The following is a 17,697-nucleotide window of genomic DNA, read 5'->3' as shown; positions in this document are numbered from 1 at the left end:
TACGCCAATTCGATAGTCGAGGAGCACAAAAAACGACTCGAAATTCGAGGTTTTTTTCCCTCTATTCATTCACCCGAGCTTGGTGAATGTGCCCCGAAGTATAGTCATTCGATGGCCGAATTTCAAAGTATATTTCACTTCGAAATTCGACCTTTGATAAATCTGCCCCTCATTTTTATGGCCCTAGTTATAGTATGGTGCTTTCAAATTCTAAAAATTGTGTAAAAAAAATGATTATATTTTAATTATATTAAAAGAATATTATTATTATTATTATTATAACAACATTACTTATTATACTAATAATTAGGGATGCACCGAATTCCAGATTTGGCTTGGGATTCGGACACGATTTGGCCTTTTTTGCGCCTGGCCAAACTACAGTAAATCTGAATCCTAATTTGGATATGTAAATTAGCATTGAGAAACGAAATCATGTGACTTTTGTAAAAAGTAAAAAAAAATGTTTCCACTTTTTCCTTTCCCATCCTAAATTTGCGTGTGCTAATGAAGGCATTTGGCCGAATCTGGAGTATGGGGCCGAATCCCAAATAGTGGATTAGGTGCATCCCTACTACTACTGGAAAAGGTTCAAAGTTGATAAATGCAGGTTATGCACTTTGGCAAAAATAATATAAATGCAAGTTATACACTAAATGGCAGTGTGTTGGGAGTTTCCTTAAATGAGAAGGATCTTGGGGTGTTTGTAGATAACAAGTTGTCTAATTCTGGGCAGTGTCATTCTGTGGCTACTAAAGCAAATAAAGTTCTGTCTTGTATAAAAAAGGGCATTAACTCAAGGGATGAAAACATAATTATGTCTCTTTATAGGTCCCTGGTGAGGCCTCATCTGGAGTATGGGGGCAGTTTTGGACTCCAGTCCTTAAGAGGGATATAAATGAGCTGGAGAGAGTACAGAGACTAAGTGCAACTAAACTGGTTAGAGGGAGGGAAGAGTTAAATTATGAGGGGACGATTATTGATGTATGGCAGCGCACTCCAGACCACATTCAATAGTCACCAACACCGCAGTTGCTTGTTAAAAAGATAAATTTTATTCGAACATTAGGCTAAAAAGCGTCTGAGGTCTGACGCGTTTCGTGTTCACACACTTCCTCAGAGACCTCATGCTCACTACCATGTGCACCCCTTATATTCACAAAGACCCTCCCCTTAGAATTAACATATCAATCTAAGGGGAGGGTCTTTGTGAATATAAGGGGTGCACATGGTAGTGAGCATGAGGTCTCTGAGGAAGTGTGTGAACACGAAACGCGTCAGACCTCAGACGCTTTTTAGCCTAATGTTCGAATAAAATTTATCTTTTTAACAAGCAACTGCGGTGTTGGTGACTATTGAATGTGGTCTGGAGTGCGCTGCCATACATCAATAATCGTAACTTGGCGTTTATTTCTTGGCGACGGACTCGGGGCGGCTGCACCCGGGTCACAGCAGAAATCCGGTAAGCTAAATACCAAATTGAAGATTGGGGATATCAAAGTTGGGGACGGTTTTTCTCTCTCCCCCCTTCCTTAAGTGAGAGGCTCGGGGCAATTGGCACCTGAGCCAGTTTAACTTAACGGTGAGAAAAATTTGAAGTTAATAAACACTATTGAATAAGCTTATACCGGATTTCACAACTCTCTGTATGAGTGTGAAATAAATTAATTATCACAAATTATGAGGGGAGACTGACAAGGTTGGGGTTGTTTTCTCTGGAAAAAAGGCGCTTGCGAGGGGACATGATTAGACTTTACAAGTACATTAGAGGACATTATAGACAAATAACAGGGGACCTTTTTACCCATAAAGTGGATCACGTACCAGAGGCCTCCCCTTCAGACTAGAAGAAAAGAACTTTCATTTAAAGGAACAGAGTAGGGGGTTCTTCACAGTCAGGACAGTGAGGTTGTGGAATGCACTGCCGGGTGATGTTGTGATGCTGATTCAGTTAATGACTATAAGAGGGACTTGGATGATTTTTTTGACAGACATAATACAAAGGCTATTGTGATACTAAACTCTATAGTTAGTATAGATATGGGTATATAGAATTTAATTAAAAGTAGGGAGGGGTGTGTGTATGGATGCTGGGTTTTCATTTGGAGGAGTTGAACTTGATGGTCTTTTTTCAACCCAATTAAACTATCTAACTATCTAACTATCTACTACTAATAATAATACTAATATAGATTTTTGTTTTACTTTGTAAATGTTATTTTCTAAATTTGAAAGCACCATAAACTGAAAACAAATGCTTAGTAATTTTTTAAACCATCTGGAGCAGTGGCCAGTTCTCATGTTCATCTCCTTGCCCTTAATCCAGCGCTATTTACATTTTTAATAAACCAACACAGCTTTGCATCTGACCTTTAAAAATGTCCAGCAAAATCTTTTTATTGTATTTCATTATATGAACCTGCCAGCACACATAAATACGGTTCTGCAATATGAGTAATGTAAATAAATGGAAGTAAATACTGAACAATATCTGTAATTTTATTGACATTTGATTGCATGAATACCGTTTAATATTTCTCTGATATAATAATTAGTATCATCCCTAGTAAATATATATATATATATATATATATATATATATATACAGTATACAGTATATATATATATATATATATATATATATGTATGTATTTATGTAATTATTACTAGCAATGTAATGAGCAAAACCCTCCATTATATTAAATGAACAGCTCTCCTAAAATTAAAAAAATGATTCTGTTTTTGCATGGCTAATTAGCAATCAAACGAGATGTACAATGCATCTGAATTCATTTCTTTTAGCCAGTGGTTGCAGGTGATTAGTTTTAAAGGTATGAGTTGGGCGACCCAGAGAAACATTTATATAATCTCTTTGTTTTTGCACAGACAGGAAGCCTGACAACCTTCCTTTACAAGTTGGTATCGATCACATCCACCTTCAGATGCCAAATCCTGGCAGTTGCCATAGTTATCTTCATATGGGCAGGGGTTGGCTGAAAAGATACAAGAAAAGTAAATGTAAGAAACATGTGGCACATTTCCTATAATTCCGTTACAGATTAAGGGGGTTATTTATCAAAGTCTGAATTTATCTCAATCTCCGACCAAATCCGCACAGGTTTTTTGGGCTTATTTATAAATACACTTTCCCGAAAATTTTGTTTGCGGGAAAAAAAACTGGAAAAAAATCAGATTTTCACAATTTTTTCAGATTTCTCATCCGAAAACTCAGAATTTTGCCCGAAAACTTCGGGGTATTTCCAAAAACCCAGCGCCCATCAAAAAAATCAGTGGGGCTTCTCCCTTTGACTTATATACAACCTCGACAGGTCTGAGATGCCGGATTTTTTGATTCAGATTTTTCCATCCTCAGGGTTTAATAAATCACGAAAAATTTGTGATTTTTTTAAAAGTCCGATTTTATAAAAAAAATAGTGATTTTTGCATTAGGAGTTTAGTAAATAACCCCCTTTCCCACACTTAGGGGGTGATTTACTAAAATCAAAATTTATCTCACATCTTATAAAAGAAAAACCACAACCTAATTCCCATGTCCGATTCTTATTTATTAATAAAATTTTATTTATTCGGATTGCAGAAAAACTCGATAGAATTGTGTGCATTGTGTGAAAACCCAAATTGTTCAAATTTTTTGGCCTTTTTCACAAATTGCTCTAATTTTTCTGGCTTTTTTTCTGAACTTCTCTAATTTTTCAGACTTTTTTTCCTGAATTGCTCTAATTTTTCGAGTTTTTCCCTGAAAACCCTGAAAAAGTATGTTTTTCGGGCTAAACCCACGAAAAGTCAAATTGAGATAGGTGCCTCTCCCGCTAACTTATACAGGACCTCGACAGGTCTGAGATGGTCAGATTCTGGCTTTTTGCAGCATCAAAATAAATTTAAAGAAATACAATTTTTTTTATTAAAATCCAAATGTTAAAATCTCTAAAAATTCACTAGAAAACTAATTTTTAGAGATTTTAACATTTGGATTTTAATAATAACCCCCTTACAGTCCAATTGCCCCAGATTATGTATGTGCTGAGCAGAGACCACAGTCTGAAGTAGAAAACTATGTAAGTGGAAAAAGAGAAAAGTGATGGAAAGGTTACTACCTGCTCTACTCATATTTTCCCCACAGACCTGAGAATTGATATTACAAGATGGATGTCTAATCTATATTGACAGAGACAAGGGGAAAGGGTTGGAAGTGTTACTGCCTACTCTTCTCTTTACAAAAATTGGCATTGGTTGCACTTTATAGGTACCTAATGTATAAGGACAGAAACAAAGGGAAAGTGTTGTAAAGGTTACATTTCCTCCTAAACAAGTAGATGCTAAGATCTATCCCTTATTTTCAGCTGAGCAACTAAACTAAACAGATGAAGTGTTGGTTGCCTAGTTCGTCAACAGAAATATTACCCATTGGGGGGCAAATGATTGATTTATATACTTACTGCACAGTCCATTATCACATGTGTTTGGGCAGTCAGCACACGCCGGGCCAGATTTGTAGGGATATTCTATTGTGTCAGCAAAATTTCCTCTAGAATAGAAAAGAATGACTAATTAGTAAACAAAATAAACTATAGAGACACAGCCAATGAGGATCTGACTGATGTGATTGTCAATAAGTGATTGCCACCAAGAGAGTTATTGGTATCTACCAATAATATGACTATTGGGGTAGTTAAATAATAGATGCTAAGTTCTCTCCCCCCTAGTAAACCATAAATCACCTGTAAAGCACATTCATTTCCCCCATAAACAACCCCAAACCAGTGGCCACACCTTCAGTTAGCCAGTGAAATTAATTTACGCCAAATGCGTCATTGAAGTCTGCCATTCAACCCATGGGATTTCTGCATCCCAGATAGCACCACCAGTCATGACCTTATTCACATATAGAACAGAGTTCAGTATAGGATCACAAGGCTATAGAATAGAAAGACCTCTCTGTTTACTTACGTCGGGCAGTAGTGACAAACATAGTAGTATCTCAGTGTGATGTTATTAACAGGGCATTCCGTGCAATAGCATCCAATCAGGTAGGATTTGTACCACATAATCTAGAATCATAAAAAATGTACATTTTGGGGATTATTTATCAAAGGTCGAGTGTTAGAGTTTTTTATACCTCAAATGAACTCAAATGAACTCGCAACTCAAATGGTATCTTATTTATGAAAAAACTCGAATGGCAATAGCCCGATTCTGCAAGTTCGAGTCCAGAAACCCGAAAACTTGAATTAATTGAGTTTTTCGTGGAAAAAAAAAACAATCCGAAAAAACTCAAACATCAAACAGGTCATTAACCTCTTCAAATGGTTCAAGGGACCTCTGTCACTAACTTCTACATGACCTCAAGGGGTTTTTTACCCAAAAAAGTGAGTTTGGACCAAAAAATATAACTGGAAAACTCGAATTATCATGGAAAACACAACTCGAACCTTAATAAATCTGCCCCTAAATATAAAACTGTCCATATCTAAAGGTTAAGTAAAGACCCTTATCCCCTAAGCTTCATTTACAACCTGAATTTTCACTCGTAATCCTATCCAGTTGGTTTCAAAAGGGGCACGGTCCCAAAACTGAGTGAGGTTTGGAGCATATTTGGGAAGTGAGTATGATTGGGCATGGTTAGGATGTATTCAATTGTGGCCATATTTGGTTTTGAGAAGATGTTTGCAAACTGGTAGGAACAGATCAGCAGGGAAGGTATGTAGCATTTTTCCATTTTATTGCTTAAGGTGGCATTTAGGAGCTAAAAAGATCTATAACTAGTGATGGGCGAATTTGCGCCGTTTCCCTTTGGCGAAAAATTAGCGAATTTTGCAAAACGGCGAAAAATTCGCTAAACTGCGCCGGCATCTCGTTTTTGACGCCGGCTCCCATTTTTTGAAGCCGGCGTCTATTTTTTCCGATGCCGCGGAAAAATTTTTTTGACGGCAAATTTTTGTCGGCGAATTTTCGCGGGCGTTTCGCGAATTTATTCGCTGGCGGCGAATCGTGCAAATTCGCTGTGAATTTGCGCCTGGCGAATTAATTCGTCCATCACTATCTATAACACAAGTAAGTGAGCCATAAGCTTTTTTGAACTTGTAGCTTTGGTGAATGAGCCAAAATCAAAGTAATTGTGTTATGTGAGTTGGTATCTTCATGCAAATAAACTGCCTGCAGAAAAACACAAAAAATCATTACCTGGGTATAATGGCCTATGTCCAGATCAGGGTCTTTGGCTCCTACTCCGTATTCAAAATTCTTATATTCGCTGTGAAGTGATTCAATCGCCTCCTCCCAGGAGGCCGGATAGGACGACATGAACAGATTTTCCCCACAAGAGAAAGCTAAAAGATTAAGGGGATATCATTTTCCTGATGTAATAACAAATAGGTCAATTTTGATAACATTCTTCTTACCCTCTCCTGAAATTAGCCTTGAGTGTCCTCATCAATATCATTTGTCATGCAGTTTTGGAGATATAAGGGTTAATTTAGTGCATTTGGCAGTACTGTATTTATTTGTTGGTCAGAGGGAGGAACCTAGGCGTCTCCCCTCCCATCCCCTTTAGGTCCCCTAACTTGAACCCCATGAACATGTAGGTTACTGGATAGATCTGCAATATTTGGAGCTGAATGTGTCCTAGCACAAATGTACTTACTAGTAATCTGCCGGGCGGCTGATGGACTGTGATACTGATTGCAGGTTTTCGCCCAATTCTCTGCTGTTTTTGCTGCCTCATCACTCCAACTCTGGAAAGATTGAAAATCAAATATAGAAAAAAAATGCAGTCTGCACAATTGCTTTTATTTTCTATGGGGTGTTAGTGCTCAGTGCAGCTTAGCAGCAATGCTGAGCACTAACACCTCTCTGAATCTTTGAACCCCGATTAAAATACATTTTTATGATTGGCAGTGCAATGAAACTGATATTTATTTATCATTAATACATGGACCCTATGCTGTTTGGTAGTGGTTAATATAATGCAACTGGCGACTTGCTTCAGCTTCTTCGGTTCAACTCTAGAATTGCCCCATTAGATACCCTAAACTATTGTATTGATTAAATTGTTAATTAATAGGCTTCTTCCCTAAGGCATCCCTAGGGTAGATGTACATCAGGTTCCTACTTAATCCCCTCCAACCATCTCTTTTAGATATGAATGGACACCTGGGGGCAGATTTACTTAGCTCGAGTGAAGGATTAGAAGGAAAAAAACTTCGAATTCCGAAGTTTTTTTTTTGGCTACTTCAAACTTCGACTGCGACTTCTAATCGAACGATTCGAACTAAATATCGTTTGACTATTCGACCATTCGATAGTCGAAGTATTGTCTCTTTAAAAAAAACTTCGACCACCTACTTCGCCACCTAAAATCTACCGAGCACCAATGTTAGCCTATGGGGAAGGTCCCCATAAGCTTTCCTAGCTTTTTTTGATCGAAGGAAAATCGTTCGTTCGATGTATTAAACTCCTTCGAATCGTCGATCGAACGATTTTTTCTTTGATCGTTCGTTGGAACGAAATGCGGTAAATCTTTCGACTTTGAAATTCGAAGTCGAAGGATTTTACTTCGACGGTCAAATATCGAGGGTTAATTAACCCTCGATATTCGACCAATAGTAAATGTGCCCCATAAGGTAATATCCTTGTTCCTTTCTTACCATTTTTAACATGTTGGCTGCAGTTGGTTTGGCGCCTCTCCTGTAAGCATTGTGGACATGAACAATGTTGAGCCTGTTGGTGGCATTATATGTTGACAGCGAGGAGAAGGAAAACACAGCCTGTAAGAAAAAAATGTGTTGTTTATATTTTTATTCATTCCAGCTCCGTCCAACTTTCTATCTGTCATACAAACAAATACCTGGTAGTTAGGACAGGACTGAGTCCAGCAACCAGTTTAAAATCCAAATTGGAGCACAACAGATGAAAAATGTGACAGTTTGGTAAAATGAGATATAAAATATTTCCCCAGAGACATGTATGATTTCCACGAGTTTTTTGCCCATGTCGATAAAATGCCTTTACCACACCTTGTTGTAATACAAATATGCCCCCTTACACCCAACTGCGCCAAGGTAAGTCCCTACCATGCCCTAAATTTTCTCCTATCCAGATTATAATTCTAGGTGATATCTGGATGGGTTGAGCCAATCCACAAAGCCTGAACCCTTGGCTTAATACTCTTAACAAATCTTGACTTTTTAGAGAAATTTTTTTAAAAAAAAATGAATTTTTAGAGAAAAAATATTATTTGTGACCAAAAAATACAACTCATATAGAAATCTAAATGTTAGTGAACAGGACCCTTAGAGACCAAACATTACAATTACCTAAATGTAACCATAAAAGCATATTTGTATTATCTACCCCTCTGTTGGTTGGTATTCTGCTGATTTTAGGGCAATGTTCTACATGTTTGGAGGCAACAACAACCTTTGTACATAAATGAAAACAATATTAATCAGTTACATATACTGTATGATTTTATACCAAGAACACTAGCAGGGGATCCTCTCACATTTAGGGCCTTATTTATCAAAGTCCAAATTTCTCTGATTATTTTAATCTAAAAAGCCAAACTAGTATACTCAATTGGACCTTATATATTAATAATAGGGATGCAACAAATCCAGGATTCGGTTCAGGATTTGGCCTTTTTCAGCAGGATTCGGATTCGGTCGAATTCTTCTGCCCGGCCGAACTGAATGCAAATAGTAATTGGCATATGCAAATTAGGGCAGGAAGGGAAATTGTATGACTTTTTGTCACAAAACAAGTAAGAAAAAATGTAAATGTTTTCCCCTTCCCACTACTAATTTGCATATTGAGCACTTCAAAAACAAAATTGACACTATCAGAAGGGACATTACACTACTCAACCCCCCTAGACTTCCACCACCCTCCCTCCACACTCCCCAGTCCCTCCTGTGCTCCTTCACCCCTGTCACTGATGAGGAAGTCTCAAAGCTTCTGGCCTCTTCTCACCTTACCACCTGCCCGCTTGATCCAATTCCCTCAAAACTTCTCCGCAATACCAATCCCTGTCTAATCAAAGCCTTAACTCACCTATTTAATCTTTCGCTCTCAACTGGACTGTTTCCTTCTCAACTAAAACATGCTCTTGTCACCCCCATTCTTAAAAAACCCTCTCTTGATCCCTCCAATCTTGACAACCTCCGACCTATCTCTCTGCTACCTTTCATCTCTAAACTACTTGAGCGCCTAGTCTACAACCGACTAACCTCATTCCTCTCTGACAATAACCTGCTGGACCCCCTACAATCTGGTTTTAAGCCACAACACTCCACGGAAACTGCCCTGACTCGACTAACTAATGACCCTTTAACCGCTAAAGCCAACAATCACTTCTCACTACTAATACTGCTTGATCTCTCAGCTGCATTTGACACTGTAGATCACCCTCTCCTCCTCCAGTCCCTCCAGTCACTTGGCCTTCGTGACACAGCCCTGTCCTGGTTCTCTTCTTACATCACCAATCGTTCCTTCAGTGTCTCCTACAATGGAGTATCATCTTCTCCCCTGCCTCTTTCTGTTGGAGTTCCCCAAGGCTCTGTCCTGGGACCATTACTATTCTCCCTCTATACTTCCTCCCTTGGCAAATTAATAAATTCTTATGGTTTCCACTACCACCTCTATGCTGACGATACTCAGATCTATCTCTCATCTCCTGATCTCAACCCAGAACTCCTAACTCGCGTCTCCTCCTGCCTGTCCGCTATCTCTACCTGGATGTCGCAACGCTACCTTAAACTAAACCTCTCTAAAACTGAAATGGTTCTCTTTCCTCCAACTAACACCAGTAGCATCCCCGAAGTATCCATCATAGTTAACAACTCCACTATCACCCCCTCTCCCCAGGCCCGGTGCCTTGGGGTTATCCTAGATTCTGCCCTGTCATTCACTCCTCATATCCAGTCACTTACTAAATCTTGTCACTTCCACCTAAGGAACATATCCAAAATACGATCATTTATCACCCAAGACGCTGCCAAAATTCTTATTCACTCTCTCATCATATCGCGTCTAGACTACTGTAACTCTCTTTTAATTGGCCTCCCCCTCCAGAGACTGTCACCTCTCCAGTCCATAATGAACACTGCTGCGAGGCTCATACACCTCAGCAACCGCTCCTCCTCTGCCTCGCCATTCTGTCAATCCCTGCACTGGCTTCCGTTACCTTTCAGAATCAAATTCAAATTAATGACACTGACTTTCAAAGCACTTCATAACTCTGCCCCACCCTACATCTCTGAACTCATCTCTATATACTCACCCACTCGCTTACTACGCTCCTCCACCGACCTACTACTCAACTCTTCTCTCATTACCTCCTCACATGCTCGCATTCAAGACTTTGCAAGGGCTGCACCCCTCCTCTGGAACGCTCTCCCACGGTCTGTCCGACTTTCTCCCAACCTTTCTGCTTTCAAGAAATCTCTGAAAACGCACTTCTTTCGAGAAGCCTCCCCTCACTCTGCTTAACTACCAAACGCAACACCACATACAATACCACATTTCTCACCCACTTAATTCGATCTTGCCCACTCCCACACCTTGTGTATTACTCCCTTCCCTTTAGACTGTATGCCTATGCATAGGGCCTTCCTCACCTTTTTGTACCTGTATTGATTGTGATGTTTGTTGCTCCATATGTTCTATGTATGTAATTCATGTGATGTAGTTGTATAATCACATTTACTTTACAGTGCTACGCAATATGTTGGCGCTATATAAATACATGTTAATAATAATAATATGCAAATTATGATTCAGATTCGGTTTGGTATTCGGCCAAATCTTTCGCAAAGGATTCAGCCGAATCCAAAATAGTGTATTTGGTGCATCCATAATTAATAAAAAAAGCACTATTTAATCGGATTGGGACAAACACGAAAAAATTGAGCTAAAATCCAAATCGAGTTTTTTCCCAAATTGCTCAATTTTTTCAGGCTCCTTGCCAAAAAGCCAGAATTTTTGGGATTTTTGCCCGAAAAGTCCGAAATAGTCAGGCTATTTCCAGAGCTGACCACAGAAACTTCCAAATAGTATAGGATTTATATACAGTACAACCCTGGCAGATCTGAGATGCCGGATTTTTGGATTCTGACTTTTTCCATACTCAGGGTATAATAAATTGTGGAAAATTCTAGTTTTTTTTTTTCATTAACTATTCAGATTTTAAACTAGTTTTTCAAGTTTTTGCCATTCGGACTTTAATAAATAACCCTCTAATTGTAATGATCCCCAACATCCCATATCATAGCTTGAAGGCTACAGATTGGATACCCTTGCTCCATACAAGCACAAATACAAGAACGGGCGGCTTCTCCTACAAGCTCCTGATTCTCTAAACCCCCCTCACTTACAGCAAATAGAGAAAACAGCTGAAATTTCTCAGATTAGAGAAACATGACATACAATGAAGTGCAGTACTTACTGCGGGTGTTGCATGCTGCAAGAAGGTTGAAAAGCAGAAGACAACAATCAGCATCATTTTTCCTAAAAAAAACAACAAAAAAAATAACATAAATTATAATTGCAAAATCTTTATTTTTTTATCATATATTCTTTCTTTCTTCTTCACAGTGTGGGATCTTTGAGTCATTTAAACAACATGAGAAAGGATTGTGTGATATCATAGTGTTCTTTGTATTTTATAACATCACTTCCATACAAACTGCTCTTATTCACTGTACAATCTCCTTTTTCTTTGCCCGCTTGGTCATTTAAGACTAGTTAAAAAAAAATTAGCTTAACTGCCTCAAGTGAGACCCCTCCATAACTAATAAATACTTTCTTTTTAAAAAAAAAAAAAAAAAAATTTAAATTTAAAAATAGTGTGAAAGGCACTGTCAGAGATTTGTATAGATGCAAGAATTGGTAATTATTAAAAATGTAGGACGATTTTCGGTTTAAAGATCAGGTTTCAGAAACAATTCCACATTCTGGAAAACAGGTTCTATATATATAAATAATGTAGAGAGTGATGAAGCACTGGCCATACCAAATGATTTCAGCTTGATTCAAAAATAGTTATTTGATTAACTATCTAAAAATATATAAATATCTCTTTCACAAGAGCTCATTGTATTTTTCAGCCATGAAAATGGCAACCCTCTAAAATTATATTATATTATAACTATATGTATAATTATATGATACACCCACATATATACAGTATAAATTTATATATATGAATTTGCAGTGCATAAGCTATCCAAAATAACGCAAACTGTTTTAAATGGACCCTATAAAACCAGTATAAAAGTCATTAACAATCTAGAATATCCTAAGAGATATCCTAGCACTACAATTATATATCTATATTTAAATGTATTTAGAGAGAGAGAGAGAGAGAGAGAGAGAGAGAGAGGTGCATATAGATATATATAGATACACACATACCTGCACGTTGCATGCTGCTATTTTAATGATGCTCTAACTCACCTGATTCCTTTTGTCCTTCTCTCTGTCCAGTGGATGTAACTGTTTCTATATATATATACTCTTTAGCATCCCCACCTTCTGCCTCCAGTTATTAGAGTGAAATACCTTTCAGTAGGTGTTACCCTACAACACCCAACCTTCACCATCCATAGGCTTCTACATCCCCCTGAAATCCTGTTTGTTCAGAAATCTGTTGACATTTCAGCTTATTTCAAGTGCAGGTCTAATATCTCACAGAGTCAATTAGTAATGAGCTCTTCCTTTGTGTTTGCCTTCGAGGTAAATACCTGTTCTTCCAGCTCCTTGTTGGGCATTCCTTGGACTTTGGACTGATAGTTGTACTGCATTGGTTAAACACATCGCTGCTTAGCTGAACCTATTGATGCAAATTATTAGTTTAACTAATAAAAAGAAGACCCCTTATATATATATCCTATACAAAAGAATAAGGAGCTGTAGGACCCTGTGACAAACTGTTGCAAAGACTGTTTTTACCATCTTCGTTCCCAATAGTTTATATCTATCATTTTCACAGATCTTTTTTTTCTGTGGTTTTTTTAATTTGTTTTTATTTTGCATTTCAATTGTAAACTATACAGAGGTGAACAGCCCCTTTATTTAAGAGATGGAGTGAGAGAAGAAGAAGAGGCAAGCTGGGGGAGGTTACCAGGCTGAGAACATTACATATATTCCTACTTCATCAGCCATGCTTTTCTTAGATTCCTGGGGCTCTGTTAAGATCAAATTCATCAGGGCATCCACGGGCCTGATAGACAAGTTTCTGCTTGGGTAGGGAGTCATTAATAAAAAATTTTTAAAAAAATTCAATGCAGGCAGCCCCATAGATTTTCAATGTAGTAATATTTCCTTGTTTGCATAATAGAACAGTTGCAAGAAACATCATTTAGCCGGGGGTCTCAGTGGTAATGTTTCAGCAATACCCAGAGAAAAGAGACTGGGTGACAGTATATTAGGGAGGGCTAAGGCAGTTTCAGCATAAGAACCTCTCACCAAAATCCCTGTATTATTCGGCACTCCCAGAAGACATGGAAGAAGGTACCCACCTCATTGAGGAACTTGGGTCACTGATCCCAAACCCTGGGGTAAATCCTAGCTAATCTTTGTGGGGTGAGATATACTCTTTTTAGGAATTTGATCTGTATGTATCTTTCTCTACGAGAGAGTTTGGGTACTAGAGCTAGGGCATCTCTTCCTCTAGGTCTGGAATATCCTCAGTGAAAAGAAGTAACTGAATCCGCACACACGCAATTTTTTAGCAGTCGGGGAATATCCCCTTTTATTGTGCCACCAACAAGATCAAAGTTTCGGGGGAGTTAACCCACCCTTCATCAGGATAACAATCCTGTTACTTCTTTTCACTGTTGCTAAGGGACCTTGCCCGGTCTACGGAAGTCCAGCACCACCATAAGCAGGGAGAGTGAACTACAGGTGTGTGTATATGAATTCACGAGTCTGGGATATTCTCAGGCCAGTGTTGGTTATTTAGTTGGGTTGTGTTTGACTGCATCAATATAATGTACATGTAGGTTAACACTTCTGCCAAATCTGATCAGTGTAGATATAGTTCCAAGGTACTATCATCTATCACAGTCTATGAGTGGATCGAGACTGAATGGTATACTTTACCTGCAGTTACCTAAACAACATACTCACTGGGAGTTGGAATCCGGTTTGGAGCACATTTAATTGTTTCCAGCCCCCATCAGCAATAATATCTCCTACTGACTCCTGCAGCCGACCACCTAGCAATATCTGGCACCAAATTAAAGTATCTGAACAGATCTTAATAGGAGAACAGAATGACACAGAAAAATCAGCGGAAGGAGGGTACAGCCTGGGAATTTGTATTCGATTTAATGGATTATATTTGATAGATTGATATAATTATTCTCATACTGTACAGAAACAGCCATTTGATGCACACAATAGATACATGAAGATCAATAAAGCCTTCTCCATCAAATATAGGATCCAGGATTCATACCTGATACCCCCTTTTCACAGTAACAAGGACACTTCTCAGTTCGTACAGTTTTGAATGGAGTGTCATTTCAAAGCGCCACCTGTATTAAACTGACAGTTGTACCTGACTCCTGCTTAATGCATCGTCTGATCACTTCTAATGAATAGATGTCTAATATAAAGTCTCTGACTATCCCCGTGAGAAACTTTTAGACAACCTTATGGAGTTTTATACATTATATGGGTGGACACTTGCCTGTCCCAAACCATGGGTGTTAAATTAGGCTGGTGGGATTCACTTCCATTAAGCCCCAAGGGACAAATTCACTAACCTCCAGTGACGGCTTTGCTCAAATTCGCCAGGACAACGCTAATTCACTAAAAAGCTGAATGATGGCGAAGTTTCGCTAGCGTTAATTCGGCAAGCAAACTGAAGTTGCGCTAGCATTGGCTAATTTGCATATGGCGAGAAGTTAAATTTCAATGGACGTATATGGACGTACAGTATATGTTGCAGCAAATACATTACACTACACAAGTCCAGGGAACCTTAATAAAGACAATAGAGTTGTTATATTGCCCTACACATGAGCCCACTGTATTGTTTATGAACCATATGTTAGGAAATGTAGGGGAGAAGCCGGGTACCCTAAAAGAATTTACGATCTTTTGCAAATGAAAAGTCGCCAGCGTTTTTTGGGACATAGAAATTTTTTTTTTGAGGAAGTCTTATCTACTCTATTGCACTTCACCTGGTCTGAGGTGGTGAAGGCAAGTCTGGCGCAAGAGTTAACGTTTATTAAAATCCGCATTTTAGTGAATTTGCGTAGTTACGCACATTCGCCAGAGCGAAAATTTGCCTGGCGTTAGAGTGAGAAGTAGCGCTACAGTCTATCTCCTTCGCTGGCGAATTCATTCTTGCCAGCGTTAGTCACTTCGTCCTTTAGTAAATTTGCCCCCAAGAGTATTAGTGAAGTTGAGCTCTGATGAGGATGGGCAATAGGCCAGGCTCTCTCTCTGGTTACAATGAATTACATAGGAGTTCAGTTGGGTTGAGGTCAGGGCACTGTGTAGATCGGTAGAGAACTTTCATTCCCATCTTAGCAAGAAACTGTAATAGGAAACACTGAGGGGCCGATTCACTAACTTCGAGTGAAGGATTCGAAGTTAAAAAACTTTGAATTTCGAAGTTTTTTTTGGGCTACTTCGACCATCGAATGGGCTACTTCGACCTTCGACCACGACTACGACTTAAAATCGAAGGATTCGAACTAAAAATCATTCGACTATTCGACCATTCGATAGTCGAAGTATCAAAAAACTTCGACCCCTAGTTCGCCATTTAAAAGCTACCGAAGTCAATGTTAGCCTATGGGGAAGGTCCCCATAGGCTTGGCTAACTTTTTTTGATCGAAGGATATTCCTTCGATCGTTGGATTCAAATCCTTCGAATCGTTCGATTCGAAGGATTTAATCGTTCCATTCGAAGGATTTAATCGTTCGATCAAAGGAATTATCCTTCGATCGTTCGATCGAACTATGTGCGTGTATCTGGGTGTTCTTTTGCCTTATTTTTTTCTTGAACCCAATGCATCAAAGCCAATAGGTGTTTTTTCTTTAGATGAAATTCTAGCATAGTTTTGGCAAAATTTTCACCACTCTCAAAAATGTAAATCTCAAATCCATACCAGATAAAAAAATGTGCTCATCACAATTGGCCAAACTGTGTCCACACTTTATCAGCACTTTTATATACAGTAGATGTCACTGTTTTAGCTGCATGAAACCTTTCAAACCCCAACCCCCTGTTCGGAAATGTATGAATTCAGCACATTTTGGGGGTTATTTATCAAAGTCCGATTCTATCTTAGCATTTTCTGCTACAAACTTCAATCAAATCCACTCAGGTTTTTTTACGCTTATTTATAATTACATTTTCCCAAAAATTTGCTCTGCAGGAAAAAAAAATCTGATTTTCACGATTTTTTCAGATTTTTCACCGACAAAACTCAGATTTCTTATGCTTTTTTGCCTGAAAACTTCTGGGTATTGCACAAAACCCAGCGCACATCAAAAAATCATTGGGACTTCTCCCATTGACTTATATGCAACCTGGACAGGTCTGAGATTTTCTGATTCAGACTTTTCCATCCTCTGGGTTTAATAAATTCCAAAAATTCGAGATTTTTCAAAAGTCAGATTTTATAAAAAAAAAGCACACATTTTTGTGGTTTAGTAAATAACCCCCTTTATATGCAAAACACTTTGCTTTGCATTATGACCATTCCTCATCTTTGTGTAGAAGTGATGTTCCATTTCTCTGTAAAGCAAGAAAATAAATCGAATTTCCATTGGTATCACACGGCACAAGGGACATATTGTCTACGTTATCTCCATCTCCAATAACAATGAATCGGATGCAGATCCAGATAGTGTTAAAGTAACCAGCAGCAGAACCATGATTAACAAAATTGCAGGATTACAGAGGCTTTAAATTATTATGACTTCTAAAAGTGATGTGAGATGTGCCAAATATAGCTGTATCTTTCCAAGACACCCATGAAGCAAACAGGTAATTTTGCATTATGAGCAATTTATGATGATCCCATAACCCTTAACAGTCAAGTTAGATATTATTCAGTACTGTAGCCTTAGAGGTCTATTTATTAAAGGTCAATTTTAATTGACATTAGAGCTTTTTGACACCATGATTCAACTCAGTTTCTGTGAAACCATGAATGAAAAGGAGAACTAAAGCGTAACTAAAGAAGTAGCTAGAAATGTTGTATATTATATTTTGTGCTTCTGTACGAGCCCAAGGCAACCACAGCCCTTTAGCAGTAAAGATCTGTGTCTCCAAAGATGCCCCAGTAGCTCCCCATCTTCTTTTCTGCTGATTCACTGCACATGCTCTGTGCTGCTGTCACTTACTGAGCTTAGGGACCCACTCACAATATACAATACACATAGGGGGTTATTTATCAAAGTCCAAATTTATCTCAATATTTTCTGAAAAAAGACCAAATCTGCACTGGTTTTTGGGCTTATTTATTAATGCACTTTCCCTAAAATTTTGTTTGTGGGAAAAAATCGTAACAAATCCGATTTTCACGATTTATTTGGATTTTCATCCATTTTCACGATTTTTCGTGGTATTGCCAAAAACCCAGCGCATATCAAAAAATCATTGGGACTTCTCCCATTGACTTATATGCAACCTCGAGAGGTCTGAGATGCCGGATT

At 38.4% G+C, this 17,697-nt stretch overlaps 1 protein-coding gene across 1 annotated transcript; it reads right to left on the bottom strand.

The window, feature by feature from the left end:
• Nucleotides 1-2,648: 2,648 nt before the first annotated feature.
• crisp1.7.L (cysteine-rich secretory protein 1 gene 7 L homeolog) lies at nt 2,649-12,644 on the bottom strand. The gene is made up of 8 exons (XM_018264095.2): nt 12,472-12,644; nt 11,462-11,523; nt 7,665-7,784; nt 6,662-6,752; nt 6,202-6,347; nt 4,969-5,069; nt 4,458-4,546; nt 2,649-2,993 (listed from the first exon to the last, which is right to left on the bottom strand). Exons 2-8 carry the CDS (start codon nt 11,516-11,518, stop codon nt 2,860-2,862), a joined length of 738 nt encoding a protein of 245 aa, XP_018119584.1. The 5' UTR covers nt 11,519-11,523; nt 12,472-12,644; the 3' UTR covers nt 2,649-2,859.
• Between the last annotated feature and the right edge of the window lie 5,053 nt (nt 12,645-17,697).

Source organism: Xenopus laevis, chromosome 5L, assembly GCF_017654675.1.
Source record: "Xenopus laevis strain J_2021 chromosome 5L, Xenopus_laevis_v10.1, whole genome shotgun sequence".
NCBI lineage: Eukaryota > Metazoa > Chordata > Amphibia > Anura > Pipidae > Xenopus > Xenopus laevis.
This window is presented reverse-complemented; position numbering and strand designations above follow the sequence as displayed.

Coding starts and splice junctions, on each gene's coding strand:
- crisp1.7.L (XM_018264095.2), bottom strand. CDS start 11,518: ATGATGCTGATTGTTGTCTTCTGCTTTTCAACCTTCTTGCAGCATGCA. Junction 6,348..6,661: donor AGCCGCCCGGCAGATTACTA/GTAAGTACATTT, acceptor TTAATCTTTTAG/CTTTCTCTTGTGGGGAAAAT. Junction 4,547..4,968: donor GTTTGTCACTACTGCCCGAC/GTAAGTAAACAG, acceptor TTTCTATTCTAG/AGGAAATTTTGCTGACACAA.